Below are 21,296 nucleotides of genomic sequence, written 5' to 3'. Positions count from 1 at the left end.
GACCGCTCTGGACAGCAATCTGAACTCGGATGCACTGGCCAGAGCGGTCACAATGGTACACTGTGGGATAGCTCCCGGAGGCCAATACCATCAAATTGTGGCCACACTAACCCTAATTCGAAATGCTAAAATCGATTTTGGCGCTACTCCACTCGTTGGGGTGGAGTACAGAAATCAATTTAAAGAGCCCTTTATTTCGAATTAAATGGCGTCGTTGTGTGGACGGGTGCAGGGTTAATTTGAATTAAGGCTGCTAAATCCGAATTAAAGTCGTAGTGTAGACCAGGCCTTAGATAATCAGGGTTTGATTGTGCAAAGTGCTGCGCACCCAAGCCCTGGCCCAGCAAAGCACCTAACTCTGTGAGTAGTCCTATTGTCTTCAATGGGACCATTCATGTGCTTAACTCAAAGCATGTGCTTACCTGAGTGCTGGATCAGGGCCAGAATGTTCAGGACTGAGCTCTCAATGAAGAATAGGAAGTGATTAACAGTGGCCAACAGAATAGGAAGTGGTCAACAGAATGCAGGAACATCCGTCTGGGGAAATATATATTGGAGAAGAAGTAGTAACCATAAAAATAACAAAAGGTCAGTTCATGTCCTCTGAAAAATACCATGGAAGGCAGGGAAATTATGAACAATGTCAATAAAGCTCATGGGAAATACAAATACAAGAGATGTCCAGTGCTGTGGATTGCAAGCTCTTTGGTCTTTCGAACCTCACTTTAAACTAGGTTCATGGCTTGCAACCTTTTCATTAGGCTTGTAGCCCTTTAATGGCCACTGATGTGACATGATTCATTATTCAATAAGTGCCAACAGTACCAAATAAGAAGGCGAGGTCCCTGCTGTGACAGGTTCCTCCCAGCCTGGGCTCCCTTTCACACTGTACTGCTGTGACAAGCTGCAAAGCCCTACAGCCTACACTTTCACCAGAATTCACACAGGTAGGGACACACCCAGCTGCAGTTACACGCAGGATCTCTAACCATCAGCTTCCCAGCCTAGGACCCCAGAGCAGTACCATATTGTCCTAGTAAAATCTGGCCAGTGTATGGGTTTAATACTCGGTCCGCCTCTCCCTCAATGTGAAGAGGACAATGCACACTTGCGATAACCAATCAGAGATTTTTCCCAAGCACTCCAGTCAAAGCTCACTGGTTTAGATTGAAACAAAAAAAGTTTATTAACTACCAAAGATAGATTTTAAGTGATCATAAGTAATAGCAAACAGATCAAAGTAGATTACCTAGCAAATAAATAAAAAACACAAACTAAGCTTAATATACTAATAGATTGGATATGAATAGCAGATTCTCACCCTAACTGATGGTACAGGTGGACTTGTAGATTCTTAAGGCACAAGCTACACTTGTTTTACAGCTTGGAATCCCCAGGTCTTTCGTGCACGGACTAGAAATCCCTTTTCCCTGGGTCCAGCACTTCCCCCAGTTCAGTCTTTGTTCCTCAGGTGTTTCCAGGAGTCTTCTTGTTTGGGGAATGAAGAACCCCAAATGATGTCACTCCCCTGCCTTATATAGCTTTAGCATATGGTGGGAACCCTTTGTTTCAAAGCTTGGTTCCCAGACCAGTTTGTGGAAAAATACTGACATCCTAAGATGGAGTCCAGAATCATGTGGTCACACATCCTTGTAGAGTCATAGCAGCCATTACTTACAGGAGGTTCTGAGGAAGGCTTACCACTGGGATAAGCTTCTCCTAAGGCCTATTGTTTTTCCTAATGCCCTTTATCGTGAATAAGCCCTTTCCCACCCCTATTTAGACTGAAGGCATCTTGTCTAGTGGGCATTACCTAGATGTAACTACATTTGAAATACAGATACAGAGTAAGTATTTATAACTTCAGATACAAAAATGAAACATGCATACAAATAGGATAATCATATTCAGCAAATCATAACCTTTTCAATGATACCTCACGTGATTTATCTTGCATAAAATACACCATAATTATGCTATAATCATATAATAATATCACTATGAAGAATATGGGGTGCAGTGTCACACCTGCCTCAAGTAGTTTACAATGTACTTTAGACAAAGATGAGAGAGGTCTGTTGCCAAGGAATCATGGTGTGCTGGAGTCATATTGGGAATGGTGTAAGCAGTGATCATTTTTGATTACCCTGGATTTTCAAATGTCCAAAAGGGACCCAAGCCTGCACCCACTGAAATCAACAGGAATTTTGCCATTATTTCATTGGATGCGGGATTGGCTCCAAGTGACAGTTACAGGAAAAAACAACAATCGAGGAGGCTTGAAACAATGTAGGCTTCTTTTCATTACCATAAAGTTCGCTATACTTTCTAATGTCAATCATGTAACTGAACCAATGGTGAGATAATTCCAGATCTGAGTGGAACAGAGGTAAATCTGGGTTTCAAATAAGTGGTGTGACTCATGGGGGAGACAGTTGACAGGTGTGGGTAGGATTTTGGTATGGCTCCTGTGATAAATGAAGGGGGGAGTAGCCCCTGTTTATGAACACCCAGCTAGCTGTAAAATCCCTCTTGGTGTCTGTTCTCTGCTTGCTTTGCCTGGAAAGGGTTAACAAGCCCACAGGTAAAAGAAAAGGAGTGGGCACCCTGACCAAAAGAGCCAATGGGAAGGGTAGAACTTTTTAAAATTGGGAAAGAAACTTTCCCTTTGTCTGTTGTTCTCCAGAGAATTAGACATGGAGCAGGAATGCTGTGTAAGGCATGAACCAGATATGAAAATTCATCTTCCATACCTAGAAGAAATTATTTGGTTAGGGAATTTTTAGTTAGACACAATCAGGTTTATTTTTTATTTTGGCTTATGGATCTCCTCTGTGCTAACCCCAGATGCTTTTGTTTGCTTGTAACCTTTAAGCTGAACCCCCAAGCTATTTTGGGTGCATGATTTTTGGAATTGCTCTTTTAAAATCTAGCAAAAGCCTAAGTTCTAGATGTATTTTCTTTCTTTTTGTTTTTAATAAAATTTAGTTTTTTTAAGAACAGGATTGGATTTTTGGTGTCCTAAGAGGTTTGTGCATATGCTGTTTGATTAGCTGGGGGCAACAGTTAATTTTCTTTGTTTTTTTTCTCAGCTTTTCCCTGGAGGGGTGGGGGGTGAAAGGTCTCGAGGGTACCCCACTGCGTGCATTCCCAAGTGCTCCTTCCTGGGTTCAAGGGTTGGGTTTTTTTTGCATTTGGGTGGTGGCAGCGTTTACCAAGCCAAGATTAGAGAAAAGTGTAATCTTGGGAGTTTAATACAAGCCTAGAGTGGCAAGTATTAATTTTTAGAATCTTTGTGGGCCCCCACTTTCTGCACTCAGAGTGACAAAGTGGGGATTGAGCCTTGACAGCTCCTAACTGCCAAGAAGTTTGGGCTTGACTCCTAGTGCTGCCTGTACGTTAGCCTTGAGTCTTCCCATGCTTTTTCAGAGACAGTACCTGATAAATCTGCGCACAGAGTAGGGATCACACACCTTTAATGATGATGATTTTTGACACCTTGCCTTGCTGTTCAGGTAACATGTCTGTGCCTGCATAGCTTTTAACCATACCCCACACTGTAGCCAGTCAGAATTTCACAGTCATAAAGGAGGAGCGAATTCAAGAGCTTCTGCTCCACGGGTTTGACTCCCATTGAAATCAAAGAAAAAGCTCCACTTGATTTCAGTGGGTGTTGGATCAGGTCCTAATATCACAGGCCCTTGTTGCATATGCTAAAGGAATATCCTGTTTAGCTGAAATAGTATGAGGGCACAAAGGATACACAGGGCCACATATTTATCTCATTTGAATGGGTATAAATCTGGAATAGTTCTGTTTTCTTCAGTTGAGTTATTGAAGTGTAAATCTGGTGTGAGTGAGTTCAGGATCTGGCCTACCCTTGAGCAGGTTTGACATTCCACTAAGTAAAGGGAAGTTGGTAGTCACAGCTACTGTGTTACCGGCAGTAATCCACCTTCCCCATAATGATTAATACTCACATTTAAATGTCCAAATTGGAGCAGTCTTGCAGTGAGCTTGATCACAATAGCCAAAGAAGCACAAAACATGACAAAACTTGAGCAAAGGTCTAGAATTTGTAGAATCAGATGGTACCACTCGTAGTGCAGTGGGTCCTTGCAAAGAGACATAAATTCCTCGTAGGGAAAAGGGAACAAAACTGCATAACCGAGATAGTTAGTCCCTGCAATCCCAGCAAATGAATAGTAGCAGTATGGACCAAGCAGGATGGAGACAATTGCAACAGCAAATTGAATTGGGGAGCCCATGATGCTCAATATGCCAAAGGTGAAGCTTGCTTCCCACTGAAATGGAGACAGAAACATACTATTACTCTTCTGACTAATGAGAGAAAAAAAATCTATTAAAAACCTTTAACTAAAGGGGGTGGGAGATTTCCTATTACTTCACTTCTTTTATATTCTAAACCCTAATGTAACCAGAATAAGAAACATATTGGAGGGGAAAATAAGCATAATAAATATCATATATGCCACTTGCTATAAAAAATTATGTGGCGTCTCTACAGGGAAGATGAATGCAGTGAAACCAAGTTTTGCTAAAAAGACAAGAATAAATTAGAGCAGATGTATTTTATTTCTGCATTTGTCCTGTATCACAGAAAGAAGTAAATTGCAGTGGGCGGCCTTAACTTCCAAACTTGAATACTAACAAAAATCCCCATTTTAAAGACAGGAAGTAAATCTGGAACTAGTAGAATCACCAAGCTGGTAGAACGTTTAAAGCTTATTCGCTTTAAGCCCTGTAGAGTGTATTTGATCCACAGCTTTAGTAGCAAAATATGCTTTTTCCCCTTGAATATATCATCTGGATTAACTCTGCAGTTCCCCTGACTTCTCTGCTGTATTTGACATCATATTGAATAATGACATAAGCTTACAAGTGATCTTTGTGTTTGTCCTCTGTCAGCCAAAAGGATAAGTACACCAGCAATAACAGCCTGTGGATGGGAGAAACAGACAGTTACACCCATAATACTTCATAATGCTAGTAGTAATTTAAATTCTGAAATGCTTTGCAAACATTGAAATTGTTATCACAACCTGATGGGCCAATTTCTGCCTTCATTAATATGCATTAAACCTGCATCACACCCAGTAGGGTAGCAAAGGTGTAACTGAAGGTAGCAATAGACTGAGGTTGACTGTATGTGGTGGTGATGATTTGGGAACTCTGTCTGTACAACCGATGAATTCTGGTTGATATTATGAAGTTGTTACTGTGAAAATTACTGTATCATTGAATACCTCTATGTACATGTGGAATCCACCATAGGCTGATGGATTTTAGCACATACCCATAAGATTGTGGACAATAGAGAGTTGTTAACCTTAATGACTAGAGTCTGACTGCACAAAGGGTATGCTAACAAGGTTGACTGAAGCTAGGAGAACCAGTATACTCTAATTCATCAATAGGAAGTTGATGAGGAAGATGTGTGGTTACTATGCTGAATTCCCAACAGGTATAAGATAAGGAGGCATGACTCCTTTTATGCTAAATATATCAGAAATGAATTTGTCTCACTGTGCTCAACTTTTTGCCAGCCCATGAATCTTGGATCTGCCTATATCTTTGCTCCTAATAATATATTGTTGGTGAGTGGAACCACCAAAGGAAAATGTGTCTCAAAGAAGAATCTGAAGGCCAGAAGATCAGAAAACAGCATAATTTGGGCTCTCATTGCTCACATAGAGGCAAATGTATTAACAAGTTTGAAAACCCCGAACCTTGAGCAATATGGTCTTGTGGTTTGTTTCCCATTTCTAACATGATAAATGTTTTAAGACCTAGATTTTCATTTTCCATGGCACTTTGTATTTAAAATTTTTGATTTAGGGAATCTGAAAATACTTCTCCTGAGGCCGAGCCTGAAATTATAATCTTGGCATAACCATAACATAAAGTTCTCATGGATGAAAGCAGAAACATCTGGAGTCATGAGTGGTTGTTGGCTAAATTAATCAGGAGAAAAGCCACAGGCAGGGGATCCTACAGGGTTCTAGCCAGAATAAATTAGGCTACAAAATAAGGGTACTATTAAGAGTAATTGTAATACTGAGGCTGCACTATAAGATGAGGGCCAAACTCTTTCACAATCTTCTTTGCCAACTGAGAGGGGTTCAATTTACACTTAACGCACATGTGGTTGGTGGAACAAAGTAAAAATTGAAGATGGATAAAAGCAGGGGAGGGATTATACATCATGCTGGTTTAGCTCCAGGCAGATAATTTAAATTAGTAGATGATCAGTTTCCAGTTTGTTTTAAATACTCTGGCAAGAAATGTTACTTTCTATCCCAATGTTTAAAATGCCATAACATTGCAGTTTTGTAAGCACTGCCATTTGTTTTTTTCTTAATTCTTAATCTGATCCAATGTAGCCAATGGGATTCTTTCCATTGACTCAGGGTTTGTTTTTAAAGGCATTGCTCAGTACTGTACAGCCAAACTCCCTAAACAGGCTGCCGCCTAGCAGAATTTTTAGAACTAAAGTAGTTGGCACTTAGCCACCTATCTCCCCATTCACTGCCTGGGGTCATGTACATACCTAAATATGGAGGCTGCAGAATCCTGGGATTCTGCCTAGCAGGACTTTTAACACAAGCAAGGCAACCAGGAGTGAGGGATAGCTCAGTGGTTTGAACATTGGCCTGCTAAACCCAGGGTTGTGAGTTCAATCCTTGAGGGGGCCATTTAGGGATCTGGGGCAAAAATCTGTCTGGGGGTTGGTCCCCCTTTAAGCAGGGGGTTGGACTAGATGACCTCCTGAGGTCCCTTCCAACCCTGATATTCTATGAACCTTTAAGTGATAGGAGACTGGTCAGCTTCTGTGCATCAATGTCTGCCTGAAACAATTGCACTACAGTCTTACACCATGTTCACCTGTTGCAGCTCCTACATCTACAAGGCTATTTCCATTATCTAGTTCAGTGCTGGAGAAGGAAAAAGAGTCATATTCCTCTCTCTCTGGAATCCCCCCTCAGCACTGTCAGTGCCTGAGGCCACTGAACACGATGCACTCCGCCTCCTGCTCCTGGACTCTAGACAGTCAATGGATAAAGAGAAAGGTGAGTCAGATTTCCTACCGATCTGTGTTTGTGCTCATTCTGCGGTTCTTCCCATATACACGTGCACTGAGCACCAAATGCATGAGCCTGCTTTGACCCATCATCCAGACAATTTTCTATGGGCTGTCCATCAGTGAAACATCCTTTTACCACCATCAGCTCCAATTCCCTTCCCCATCCCCTGCTCCACATGCACCCATTCTGGCCTGATCCTCCCCTACCAAATGTCCGTAACCCACCAAAATGGTACATTTCCATGACTTTCCCCAGCCCCCATGTACCTCTTTTGTCAGACCCTCCCACAGCACCCAATCTCTTTCATGTTACCATCCCTTACCTATCATTCAGGCACCTCTGTGTGTCTACTGCATCCCCCTTACACAATCATCTTTGTGCATCAAACCACCTCCCAGCAGCCCCCGTCTCTCACCTTCATCCCCTGCAAGCAGCCTTTCCTAGTCCATTTAACCAATCTGCCTATTACAGTTCTGTTTCCACTCGGTCATGACTTGGCCATAAGTGCAAGGCTAAAGTAGAGATGGGTGACCCCAGTCTCAGCACATCCTACCAAACTGGCCCCTCACCATGGTGGAGCGCCTGGGATGTCCTGTAGCAACTGCCACCAGGCTTAGAACCGCTGCCTGGAAAATCTAAAAATGGTGGTTTGCACAGAAATACCCCCTAATACACCATATCCCAGTCATTGTGGGGCTCAGGATGGGGCTCTCAAGCCTTCCAGGCTCTCTCTACAGCACAGCTGGGAGAATGGAAGTCCTGGAACGGGCTTCTCGTGTCTGTGGCTCAGAGGCTGCCCCACCACGTGGGCTTCTCTGGGCCAGGGGCCCTAGGGCATCCAACCCCCTGGGCCAGCTGATTGCCTGACTCCCGCAGCCTGGTGAGTGAACTGCCCCAAGAGTCAGGCAGACTGGGGAGCCAGGAGTTTGGAAGCCCTAGGGCAGCCCCTGTGGTGGGGCTGCCCAGAAGCCACAGACTTTGGAAGTCCTGGCAGCAGCTTGCGAAGCTGACGTGATTCTTGTCAGTTTCACTGCTGCTCTTTTAGCAAGTGCGAGGGCCCATGGAGTGTATTTCATTGCCTGTGCTGGTGTTTCCAAACCAAACCTTTGTTGGAATTTCTGGTTCACAGAAAATAAATAGATAAATAAATAAATGAGTTTCATTCACACTTGGAACAAAACCAAATTTCAAAAAGTTGAAAATTTCTGCAAACCAGAAATTCCGAGTTTTAGACAGCTCTACTTAGCACCCACTGTCTGTCTGTCTTTGTACTTTAGGATGAATGGTGCTGGATCAATGGGCAGGGCCAAACATAAGCAATATGAAGAATTCTTTCTATTACCATGATATGCGCCAAGACATGAACGGAGAACTCTCGGGAAGGATTCGGGCAGGATGGTGTGCGTTTAATTCCATCAAGGACATCCTCAAAGGAAAAATCGACAAGACCACACGTCAAATATCTTCAATTCAACAGTGCTGCCAGCCATGCTATATGGCAGTGAAACGTGGGCACTGACGAAGAGAGAAGAACAGCGGCTGTCGGTAGCTGAAAGGCAGTGGAACGAGCTATGTTGGGAATTTCCCTTTTGGATCGTATCCCAAATGAAATGATTAGAGAACTCAGTGGTGTGAAAGATATTGTTGTGGAAAGCAGATATAATAAGATACGATGGGCGGGCCACATAGCACGGTTCACGGACAATAGGTGGACCGCAATCATTACCCGCGCGAACAGAAAAGACCACCTGGTCGGCCTCCAAGAAGGTGGGAAGATGACATTGTAAAACGTTTCGGACGAACGTGGAGAAGAAAGGCAAGAGTGCGAGAGGAATGGCGGACGTGGTGTGATCGGCGCAGTCTTAACGACAGCTGAAGACCGATCGATCCAGGTGATCCAGGTGACCATGATATGGTATCTTGGCCATCACAGTGCAAACAAATCTGCTCATACATGTAACAACTTGTTTGTTCACTAAATTACCAATGGCTTTACCAGGTTCAGGACTTGGAGCCAGAGTCTTCCATCCAGTTTTAAGCTGACCTCCCTCTTGAAGGCAATGAAAAGTTCTGCTTAAAAACTGATGAAACAGCCTAGTTTTTCCTTAGTTCAAGGGGCTGTGGAATCAGAGCTGAGGCAAAGCTGGAAGTTTAAATGTAGTGGCTTGGATAAAATGGGATTTATGGCTGTACCAGCCTTATTTTCATTTTGCTAAATCAAACCCACTCCATGTTTGTCCACATCTCTTTGTGGAACGTATCAAGTGAAGGAAGACTTTAGCAGTAGAGGAAGTGGACACAACATCATCCCTAAACAAACGATGATGTTAGAAACACCCTAATCCTATCAACAGCAGTATTTTAAGTAAAGCGATACCCAAAACAGCAATTAAACACTGGTGGAAGAGATAGGATGAGGATCATAGAACATAATTCAATCAGTTCTGGCATATTATTTTAATGCAATTTATTATTTGGATCCTAACATCTGCAGGACATCAGTAATTCTCAAAAACATCAGCAATCCAAGGCGCTCAAAGTAAAGGATTTTTAATTGAGCATCTATTGATGCCTCTTTTCTAATAAATGAAGGTAGAAACTGGTGGGTGGTTTCATGAGCCAGGGAACTGAAGGAAAACTCCAAGCCCCCATCCTTTTAAAGCCCTTTCCTCAGGGCTGGATTATCATCCAAACAATCACAAAACCGAAAGCAGATCAACTGAAAATCACTGGGCAATAATTCCCCAGAGGCTCCCCACACTGGCGGCACCAGCTAGTAGGAAAGAAGGAAGGACACCCTTTAATTCTCCTTTTGACCCAGCTTCCCTTTCCTTTTACACTCCACCCAACAGCAATGGGGTCAGCCTGGAACTTGTAACCCTTTACAAGCTGCAGTCTCTTTGTTACAAAATTCTGTCCTGTAACATACACCCCCCTGCAATGAGCTGACATCAGTGAGGATGCACTAGGTGTAAGTCAGAGAAGAATTTGAGTCTTAAACTATTATAGAGATTTCATGGGGCTGCATAATTTTTAACTCAAAAACTTGCTGCACTTGTATTCATCTTCAGGCATAGTTCGAAACCTAAAACATAAACAGGCTTCTGCTGAAACTAAAGGACATGAACCTAAGAGCAGTTAATCAGTGTGAGAGAGGAGCCAAATTCTACTATCACTTGCACGAGTATATCTCCAGTCATGTTATTTTACATTGACACTGGTGAAATCCTGATTTGGCCTAGAGTTGTAGAGTTTCGTTTTTGCTAGCAAAGAAAAATTGTGAGAGGCAAATATCCTGAAATAATCAATATGTTAATATTTACTGCAAAGTTAAATCTTATCAAGGAGTTGCAGGGAGCTCCTGTATTTAATTTAATGTTGAATACTCCAAGTACTTCTTTTTAAAGAGTTTATATTAATAGGAAACAAATTCAGACATGGTTGACTTTTCTTAGAATTTAAGTAACTTCTCTAATACCTTTTCCCTGCTAACGTTTTTGTTGTGGCCTACCAAAGTTCCATTCCAGATGGGACAGGCGATTCGAACGCTCCAGCCAGCAAACCAAGGCTTATAAGAAAAAACAGGAAAGAAAGCAAAAATTCCAGAGAAAATGCTTATAATCCCAAAGGTAATAAGTGTCCCTCCGGTACCCTCATACAGGCTCTTTGTTTTCATTGTGAGTCTCTCTCTCTCTCTCTCTCTCGTCCTCTGCTTGATTCACATCAAGGATTAGTAACTAAAGCCTAGTCAAAGACGTTTCATTATAAACAGAAGTTTCTTAGAGACTGTAGTCATGACGCATGCAGATTGTGTACCTACCATGACAAAACATTATTCTAGTTAACTTAAATTGATCCTACAAACCATCAAAAAGGCTCCTAATGTGCCCAATAACATAAAATGGCTTTCTTTAAAAGAATAAATCAACGTCCACTTTCAGCTGCAGAAAAACCCATCTAGTGATTCTGAATTACTTCTTCATCTGTCTTCCCATGAGGAGCAACCACTTCCTAGTCTGTGGAGAGCCAGAAATTTGCTGACGGCACTATAGTCATTGTTTCCAATTCTGACTAGTCTATTAGAGCCAAGACTGAACCCGATATCCTTTGTGTCCTATAGGTCAGCATATGCAGAACACAGATGCATATGTCTCTGCATGTGACCATGCTCACCCTTAGCAATAGTTATTTATAAAATAAAATTTGTGTCAGGAGATTGTCACTGGGAGTTTTGCTTGTTTCTGTTTTAAAATCAAGTGCACTGTGCAATTCATGTTGTTAACTTTCGATCATCCCTCCAAAAACAGATAAGTTCAGCTCCAAGCATGGGACAGAAGAGGGGCCTGGGAAGATTCTGGGGCCTGTTCCTGCTGCCACTGGACTCAGGGACAAAACGGCCATTGACTGCAGTCAGAGCAGGACTAGTGATTACCGCAAAAACAACACTGTTTCCTGAACAGGTTCCCCAGTTGCTCCTGTACCTGCAACGGCAAATATTTTGATTGAAAGAACTTAAGTCATTATATTTGATGCACATTATCACACATAACTTCTGAGTCACAACTGCACAATACTGAAAACAGCAGAACTCATTTCAAACATGCTGCCCCTGGAGAGTTGCCATGGTTATATGATGCTTCAGTTAGGATGGCATCTGAGATGGCAATGCTATTACATAGAGTCGGAAGGGAACTATTTTCCAGCCCTCCTGAGTGAGTGGACACATCTCTACCTGTAGTTTATTTGTGACAAGAACTGACAGCAAGTTCAGGTTCACTACTGTGTCCAATGGGCCCAGCAGAGGTCAGAAGGGCTGCAAAACATCCAGATATGGCTCCCTGATTCTCAGGCTGGCATTATGTTGCTCCTGGCTGCTCTAATATACACCAGCTGGTAACAAACAGAGATCCAGCTCTCTTCTTGCCACTTATGTCCCCTAGGACTAGGAAGAGGAGGGGGTGCTATGCTAGTTTTATGCCAGCTGAGGACTTCCCCAGGTTGGGAGAATTCTGAGCTAGCAGGATGTGACAAGATTCTAGTTGTCGTGACTGAAGTTGTGCAAACAGGCTAGAAAATCTAGTCCTGGAAAGTCAAGGTCAGGGCCGGCTCAAGCAGCCAAAACCAAAAAAAAAAAAAAAAAGCCGCGATCTAAAAAAAGCCGCGATCGCGATCTGCGGCGGCAATTCGGCGGGAGGTCCTTCACTCCCAGGCGGAGTGAGGGACCGTCCGCCGAATTGCCGCCGAATACCTGGAACTGCCGCCCCTGTCCAGAACGGCCGCCCCAAGCACCTGCTTGAGAAGCTGGTGCCTGGAGCCGGCCCTGGTCAAGGTGGCATGGGACGCAATCTTTAATGCAATGGGTTGTAGACATTTAACCCCAGAAACCAGATGACCTTAGAAGTAAACAATGAGGTGGCAAAATTTGATGATGATACAACTACTCAAGATAGTTAAGTCCCACGCAGACTACAAAGAGCTACAAAAGGATCTCTCAAAACTGGGTGACTGAGCAACAAAATGGCAGATGAAATTCAATGTTGATAAATGCAAAGTAATGCACATTGGAAAACATAATCAAACTATGCATATAAAATGATGGGGTCTAAATTAGCTGTTACCACTCAAGAAAGAGATCTTGGAGTCATTGTGAATAGTTCTCTGAAAACATCCACTCAATGTGCAGGGGCAGTCAAAAAAGTGAACAGAATGTTAGGAATCATTAAGAAAGGGCTAGATAATAAGACAGAAAATATTATATTGCCTCTATACAAATCCATGGTATGCTCACATCTTGAATACTGCATGCAGATGTGGTCGCCCCATCTCAAAAAAGATATATTGGAATTGGAAAAGATTCAGAAAAGGGCAACAGAAATTATTAGGGGTATGGATCATCTGCCATATGAGGAGAGATTAATAAGACTGGGACTTTTCAGCTTGGAAAATAGATGATTAAGGGGGGGTATGATAGAAGTCTATAAAATCATGACTGGTGTAAAGAAAGTAAATAAGGAAGTGTTATTTACTCCTTTTCATAACAAAGAACTAGGGTTCACCAAATGAAATTAATAGACAGCAGATTTAAAAGAAATAAAAGGAAGTATTTTTTCACACAATGCATAGTCAACCTGTGGAACTCCTTGCCAGAGGATGTAGTGAAGGCCAAGACTATAACAGTGTTCAAAAAAGAACTAGATAAATTGGTGGAGGATAGGTCCATCAATGGCTATTAGGCAGGATGGGCAGGAATGGTGTCCCTAGCCTCTGTTTGCCAGAAGCTGGGAATGGGTGATGGGATGGATCACTTGATGATTACCTGTTCTGTTCATTCCCTCTGGGGCACCTGGCATTGGCCACTGTCAGAAGACAGGGTACTGGGCTAGATGGACCTATAGTCTGATCCAGTATGGCTGTTCTTATGTTCAGGATTAATAGGAGCTGCAATAACTCAGTAAAGGGGAACATGAAGGTAGAACCTCAACCTTAACTTTGAATGTTGTCTTTGATGGATTTCACAATGTTAATTTCACTGGATAAGTCTGGGGTTCTTTCTTAATTGATCTATGGGTTGTCACCATAAGATTTAAAAAGTATATTTATTCTTACAACATTGACTTTCTTTATAAAATATTATCCAAACTCCAATTTAATTAAATTAAAATTAGCAGGCCTTGTAATTTTGTTAAATATGCACAGTCTATCTTCTCTTAGATTACCTTTAATCTCTGTTCTATTAGCAAGTCAATAAAGTGACACATGAAAAATTATACATTATTGGCTCTATTAGGAATGCAAGTTGCAAGATGACTTCATGGTCTTGAATGACAACATAAGCATGCCAGATGCTCATAGTGCGTGACCCCTTTAAAGACTTAGAAAGATCATACACTACTTTAAATTGTAATTTCCTGCATGTAGAGTGAAGAAAGAGAGCCTAACAGCTTAATGTTACTTAGTGCTTCCCATCTAGTGTGAATGTCTTAATAACAAATCACAGCTCTGATCTCCTTTTTGGCTGCATGTTTCCAATACACTCTGTAATGCCTTTCTCATGACCGGAATGGTTAACATTCCATATTTTCTTGCTGTTATGTGGTAATCAGAGTTGTATTTCATTCCCTGATGAAGAGGGACCTTTGCACAGTAGCGTACAAAGAATTTAGTCCTTGGTCTGAGTCATGCTTTGACTTTTACTGAATCTTTTATCTGGAGGTTAAAGCAACAACCTGGCATGTCAGTAAAAGAGCAGATAACAGCACAGTGTGAAAACCAAGCAGTATAACTCCTGCAATGTCCTTTCTGCCACTTCTATTCTGCAGTTATGAGAGAGTCAGCACCTCTAGGAGCTCTGCTATCAGTGGCAGGGAGCCAGGGGCAACATGGAGGCCTCTGCCTCCACTCATCACTTTCATGCAGGTCCCTGGGGATGGTGGATTTCAATAGCTAGGCCCCCTGTGCACACTGTGGCTTCTCCTTATAGACCTGAAACTCAGATTTTCCTGGCCCTTTTGCCCCCGCCCCCCACCTCACCCCTTGGGAGAGTCCGTGAGGAATAAACAATGATCCAGGCCTTTGTCTTTAATAAGAGTGTGCCCACAACAAAATACATGTAACAGCATTTTGTACACTCAGTTCTACTCCCTACCCAGATGCCTACGTATTAATGCATGTAACATGATACAAATCTGTTCCCTCTCATACTGTGTGAGGGATGGAGTTAGATTAGGAAGGGAACCATTCATGGATTTGTTTTGAGAAACCCAGAGGATGTTATTGTACTGGAGATGTACTAGTAATTATGGAGCAGAATCTATGCAATAGTGGCCATAACCTAATGGAGCAGCGGTTTCTCTTTTTAATTTAGTACTTCTGGGTACCAAAATGACAGCACCGGTGATATGAAGGCTTGTCTACATGAGAAAGTTGCACCAGTTTAACTTAAATTCGTTTAAAAAACAATTTAGTTCAATGGGTGGAAAATCCTGCACAGACACACATTAAGGTTTGAGATGCTTATGACAATTTAGCTCGGGACAAGGAAGTGACTTAAGCGAAATCACTACAAAGTACTTTTAAAACGGCGATACGTGTCTTTGCAGGGGTTTCGCCTGTTTGACGAAACTTATTTAAAACCAATTCTTTAGCAAAAACAGATGCAAGTTTGTGTAGAGACCAGGCCTAAGTCATCTGTTTATTCACAGAATAGTACAGGAGAAACCGTGACATAGCAAGCTTCTCCCATATGCCCCATCAGCATGTCTCTGCCCTGCTTTCAAGAGGCTACTTCTATGGTGGCCTTCCTATCCTTTACTTTTCTAGCTGAGATTGTCACCAAGGGCATAACTTGTGTTAATTTCTATGGTGTTTTCAGTAATGTGGTTAGCTGTCCATTAGCAATCAGCCTCTTAATTATAATGCAGGTGGTAACAAGTTTGGTCACTATAGAGCTCGGTTGGGTTTGAACATTTAGGTCTGTACACCTGGCAATGTAAATGGAGCAGCAATAGCTCTCACAATGAGCTAGATAGACGGAATATGTGCCGGTAAGTGCAGTTCTGTAAATATTCATAGGCTAACAAAGGCACTGAGCTTGAAAAGATGGTACACTATGAAACTCTAGTAGGATGAGGTTCTAAGGCCCCGATACAGCAATTTTACACTGGTCTGACTGATTTTCAGTGGTGTAAGTGAGAGAAGAACCAGGCCCCAGTGTGTCTGGCTAATCAGACTTTTCATATGGTGTTTTGATAACGTTATCAGCTATATCCATGATCAACACTAGGTGCTGCTAGGCTGCTACTCATATGAAATACACATTAGCAAAGGTTTTAAACAGTATTTTCAGCAGCTTCCACACTCCTGTCTCATGTTATTATCTACCTTCTGCCTGTTAATAATCATGCTACGTTAATGCACATTAGCGTAATAAATATTTAGTTTTAGTTTTTGAAAGTGTTGATTTGCATCCCTGTGCATTGCCACTACCTTGACTACCCACGCAGGAAGCTAAGCAGCATACACCCCCATGAGTAAGAAAATTAAGCTACTCTAAATGTTTCAAATTGTCTTCATTCAAATATTTACTTAAACTCTGCTTCTAGATGTTTTGCAACCCAAGGGGAATGACATTATTAATGGGATGATTCTTGGAACGGACCGACTGTTCTATCAGGCCACAGAAGTTTGTTTATAGGGGAAAAAATAGAAAGAAAAAAAAATTGGTTCGCTCTGTTGAGTTTTGGGCTTTCTACTCCTACGTGTTTGAGTGGGAGAAAGGACAAATCTCTGGGACATTGACTTTCCCATGGCAACAGAAACGGAAATGACTTTAACCCCATCTAGTGACAGATGACTCATTGTTCAGCCTACTGCTGTTTTCTAAGCATTAGAACAGTACAGTGGGAGGAAAAGCCAGGCTTTGCAATATCATATTCTTAGCACTTGGGCTTGTGGGAGAGGACAACTTGCTGGCTTCTGTTTTTGAAGGTCCACAACATTTCACTATGGAGACTCTTTCTTTACAGAGAAGCCAAACACATGTGAGTGCTTTCTTTTTCTTAGCCACTAGAGGGCGAGTACTAGGACATTCCAAGTAGGCTCTCACCTCACTAGGGCCTGGTCCAAACTAACCCCCCACTTCGAACTAAGGTATGCAAATTCAGCTACGTTAATAATGTAGCTGAATTCGAAGTACCTTAGTTCGAACTTACCGCAGGTCCAGACTCGGCAGGCAGGCTCCCCCGTCGATGCCGCGTACTCCTCTCGCCGAGCTGGAGTACCAGCATCAATGGTGAGCACTTCCGGGATCGATCCGGGATCGATTTATCACGTCTAGACAAGATGCGATAAATCGATCCCAGAAGATCGATTGCTTACCGCCGGACCCGGAGTTAAGTGTAGACCTACCCTATGAGATGACTGAGATGATGCTGGTGACTGGATTTCAATCACCTGTTCAGGCCTTCTTTACCCCCATCCTTTCCAAGCTTTTTCTCTCTCGCCAGTGATAAAGTTCTACTTGCTACTTTTCATTTTGGAATCTTCAAAAAAGTTCAGAACTAACCGCTTTTCATTTTCCCTCCCACTCGCTATACACATACGGCTTGAGTCTCTTCTACCTTACATCAGGCTTCAGTAACAGATGGCGTATTTCTACTGAACACAGATTTCAGAGTCCACTGACTGAAGTTTCCCCGCTCACAGGCTCCTTCCTAAGTGGCCACCACACCAAACTGCTAGGTGACATAGTGGAGACTTATTGGTTCACCATCTCTGTGGTCCAGATTCCCTATTATGTCCAATATCTGCTCAACACAGCAGAGGGTGGGAAGGTTTGCAGAGGAGCTAGCTGAAATTCCCTGGTTTTGGGGCTGGAGAGTGCTCCAAACTAAGTACACAGGCTGGTAACTACTTCAAGGGACCATTGGCCAGCCAAGGACACAGCATGTCCTACACTTGACATGCTCCCTATGCTGGGGGCTGCAGGGAAATAGCGTAAGAGCCACGTAGAGATATCCAGCAGCTTTCTGGCCCTTTTCCACTGCCAGAGTGCTGCAAAGGGCCCAAACTGAAGAAGAGACTAATTCTGAACATTGTTGTTATTGAAACAATTGATAGTGCCCAGAAGCATTTAGCAAATAGTAAAATGGCATCCCTACTTTAGCACTACTTCTCTTGAACAGAGAGGTTAGCATTGGAGATATGCTGAAACAGCAGGTTAGTCAATATGATCTAGTTCAGTCAAACTGAGGGATTTGTGAAGAACATCCCAATTTAGAGAATTGTGTGGCCCTGACAAAGCTAGGTGATCGGATGACGTGACAAGAGATGAAATTCAGTATAGGCAAGAGTCCAGTAATGCATGTTGGAAGGGACAACTTGAGCTACAGTACTTGTGCAAGGTTTGAAAACACAACAAGCCTAGGGCATTATTCTTCGCTCAGGTTTAAGCTGGTATAACTCTTCTGAGTTCAGTGCAATTCATACAAGCAGTAAAACCATTGCGAGTCAGGTTCCTAAATTTATTTGTGGAAAGCGCAATTAACAAAAATAACTCAATGGCCAGGGTTGGTCAGGAAAGCAAACAAAATGTTTGGTTGTAATAAGAAAGATAGAGAGGCTAATACTAGAAATATTTGTCAGCATAAACTGATGGCATACCCTGACTTTAAATATCGTGTTCAGTCTTGGACAGTGCTTTTACTAAACCTATGCTATCTATTTGTCAGTTCTGCATTCGTTCCCTATCTAGTATCCCCTATACTGGGGACTGGATATAGCAATATCAATGGCTAAGGTTTTAACAGCAGCAATAACATAAACTCATGTTTAGCGCTACCTACAATTGTTCCTTTGCCTTGACTCACTTTCTCATAGTTGCTGTTTCTTCTCATCATCCTCAAGGCACATTCCAAAGACGTGTAGCCTCCTTGCAGACTAAGTGCCACCTCGCTGGCTAGGTCTTTATGACTTTCTGGCTGGATGTTCAGTCTATGTCTGTCATTGTCAATCCTATTGTACCATTGAGGCTGTCTGTGATCATGTGATCGCCCATCGTGTAGTGGCATTCCTTGGCATACATGCTTCATAATTAATTGATCTTCCATCATAATGATATGTCTGTACCAAGAAAGCTGCCAATGCCAAACCAGTGCTGATGAAGGTGGTTACTGGGTTCATTGCTAATCTTGTCTTGCCACTTAATATGGAGCAGCTGATGAAGGTGGCAAGAATCAAAAACGGCAATTTACCACTCATCAGCCTTCTTCAGCGTTCATCAGTACAACTGATCTCGCAGACTTTAGCTGATGCTGCCTTTCCCTGTTCTTTCCTGGACAAAGCGGGTGCCACCTTCCCCTGCTGACAGAGCTGGATAGTGGGTGTGGAAATCATGCCTGTTTTAAATGGGCTGTCCGAGTCGACCACCAGGATACTGTTTCTTTCTTATACACACATGCTGCAAGTCAAGAATAAATTCAGGAGTCTGCTGGTTGAAGCTAGAAAGGACCTAAGGTCACAATCTACTTTGCTTAACAGAGCCAGCTACCAATATTATCATGTAGACTTATTACGTTAACTTGATAGGTCCACAGAAGTCAAAGGGCCTTCAGATTAAGCTCTCTAATCTTTTATGAGCACATCAGTCAGCATCCTAGTTTAGAAGCAAAGAAATTATTTTATAAAATATTATTCTTTTTAGAGCACATTAAATGGCCAAAATGTCTTTATAATACTAATACCTAGCTCTAGTGTAGGACTTTTCATCAGTAGATCTCAAAGCACTTTACAAAGGAGGTCAGTATCATTATAGAAAATGGGAGTAAAAACAGTTAATTGTGCATTGGCACTGGAATCCCCATACACCTCGTTAAGTGAAAGGAGATGTATTACCTGGAGGGATTTCTTCATGTGGTGTGATAGTGACAAAAGCTAGTTAACAACATAGAATCAGAGAAATAAGAGCTAAGTGATTTTTGTGTGTGTGCTGTGAGGTTATGAGGCTACCTACTGGTACAGGCTTTTACTACTAACATGCTGGGATAATAAATGTTCAACTATAATCAATCATCCTTTATTGCTGGGCCTAGAGACCTGCAAGACAAGGTTGAGAGCTTCCTAACAAGGCCCTAGCCTGTTGTCCTTTGATCCCTAATCCCTTTAGGATCCCTTGGCAAGGGGACTGGACTAACTCAAGGAGAACAGAGGTTTAAGGGACCAGAGGAGCTAGTGGACAGAAGCAGGAAATGGGGGAGTTTTGTGAGGGAGTTTAGAGAGGGAGTGTGACAGCTAGATACTCCTAACAAACATTCACTAAATGTAGGTCAATAGACACCCCACCACCCTCAAAAAACAAAACAACCACAAACAAAACCAACCAATCAAACAACAACAACAGAACTGCAAGAATAAAAATAATGCAGGCAGAAGTCCAGCAGCAAAGTGGGGGCTACCCAGTTTATTGCACTGAATGCAGCAGATATGATTACCTGCCTTGTGGGCAGGTGGTGTATGCATGCATTCAGTGCAAGCAACTCCTGAGTATGGGCTCTTGATACTAGAGTAGCTGAACTGGAGGAGCTAAGGCAGACAGAGTGGTACATAGAGAAGACTTTCCAGGACACAATAGAGTAGTCCTAACCCCAGTCTGACAGCCTCTGTGCTGTGGAGGAGGGAGAAGATCAAGAGGAAACAAAGGTCCCATAGTTGGGTTCCTCCCTCCAGATGATGTCCTGGTACCCTCTCACACTGAGGATACCAGTCATGACCCATGGGTCTTGAATGTGGGTGAACAGCATTCACAGGAGCAGCCACACTCTAACTCTCCACCTGGCAGCCTGCTGGCAACTGCTTATCTATGACCCAGGAAACCCAGCCCCACTGCTCCCCCGGCATGATTTTGTGGTATTATGAGGAAGCAAAATTAATTCTGTGCATTTGTTTTCATGCAGAGGATGTGAGGGAGATTCCCACACTTGAACCATTCTTTTCAGGTGACATATCTGAGGAACTGTCCCAAATTGAGGTGTCAATACAGGAGGCTTTGGAACAAATTAATATATTAAACAGTACTAAGTCACCACAGCCAGATGGTATTCAGCCCGACGTTCTGAAGGAACTCAACTATGAAATTGCAGAACTACTAACTGTGGTATGTAAACTATCTTTAAATCAGCTTCTGTACCAGATGACTGGCAGATAGCTAATATGATGCCATTTTTTATAAAAAAGCTCCAGAAGTGATCCTGGCTGGTAAGCCTAACTTCAGTACCAGGCAAATTGGTCGAAACTGTAGTAGATAGACAAAATTATCAGACAGATAGATGAACACAGCTTTTGTAAAGGGAAATAATGCCTCACCAATCTATTAGAATTCTTTGAGGGAATCAACACGCAGGTGGACCAGGTTGATACGGTGGATATGCTGTACTTGACCTTTCAGAAAGCTTTGACAGGGTCTCTCACCAAAGGCTCTTAAGCAAAGTAAGGAGTCATTGGATAAGAGGGAAGTTTCTCTCATGGATCAGTGTGACAGTTTACTCCCCTTGTCACAGGGCAGTGGGACCTTACTGCTGGCTCAGCGGGGTAGTCCTACCGAAACATGCTGAGGCTTACCAGGGGCAAGGTACCAGTCCGTCACCCCCCCCCCCTCGGGTCGGTTCCTACCAGCTTGGGAGTTGGGGTTGCCCACGA

At 42.6% G+C, this 21,296-nt stretch overlaps 1 protein-coding gene across 1 annotated transcript; it reads right to left on the bottom strand.

Moving 5' to 3' along the window:
* Positions 1-3,081: 3,081 nt before the first annotated feature.
* Positions 3,082-10,782, bottom strand: TMEM212 (transmembrane protein 212). The gene is made up of 3 exons (XM_034782354.1): positions 10,585-10,782; positions 4,901-4,960; positions 3,082-4,304 (listed from the first exon to the last, which is right to left on the bottom strand). The coding sequence occupies exons 1-3, from the start codon at positions 10,780-10,782 to the stop codon at positions 3,930-3,932; spliced, it is 633 nt and encodes a 210-aa protein (XP_034638245.1). The 3' UTR covers positions 3,082-3,929.
* Between the last annotated feature and the right edge of the window lie 10,514 nt (positions 10,783-21,296).

Source organism: Trachemys scripta, chromosome 9, assembly GCF_013100865.1.
Source record: "Trachemys scripta elegans isolate TJP31775 chromosome 9, CAS_Tse_1.0, whole genome shotgun sequence".
Lineage (NCBI taxonomy): Eukaryota > Metazoa > Chordata > Testudines > Emydidae > Trachemys > Trachemys scripta.
Note: the sequence above shows the minus strand (reverse complement) of the source record. Positions and strands in the feature narration are given on the sequence as shown.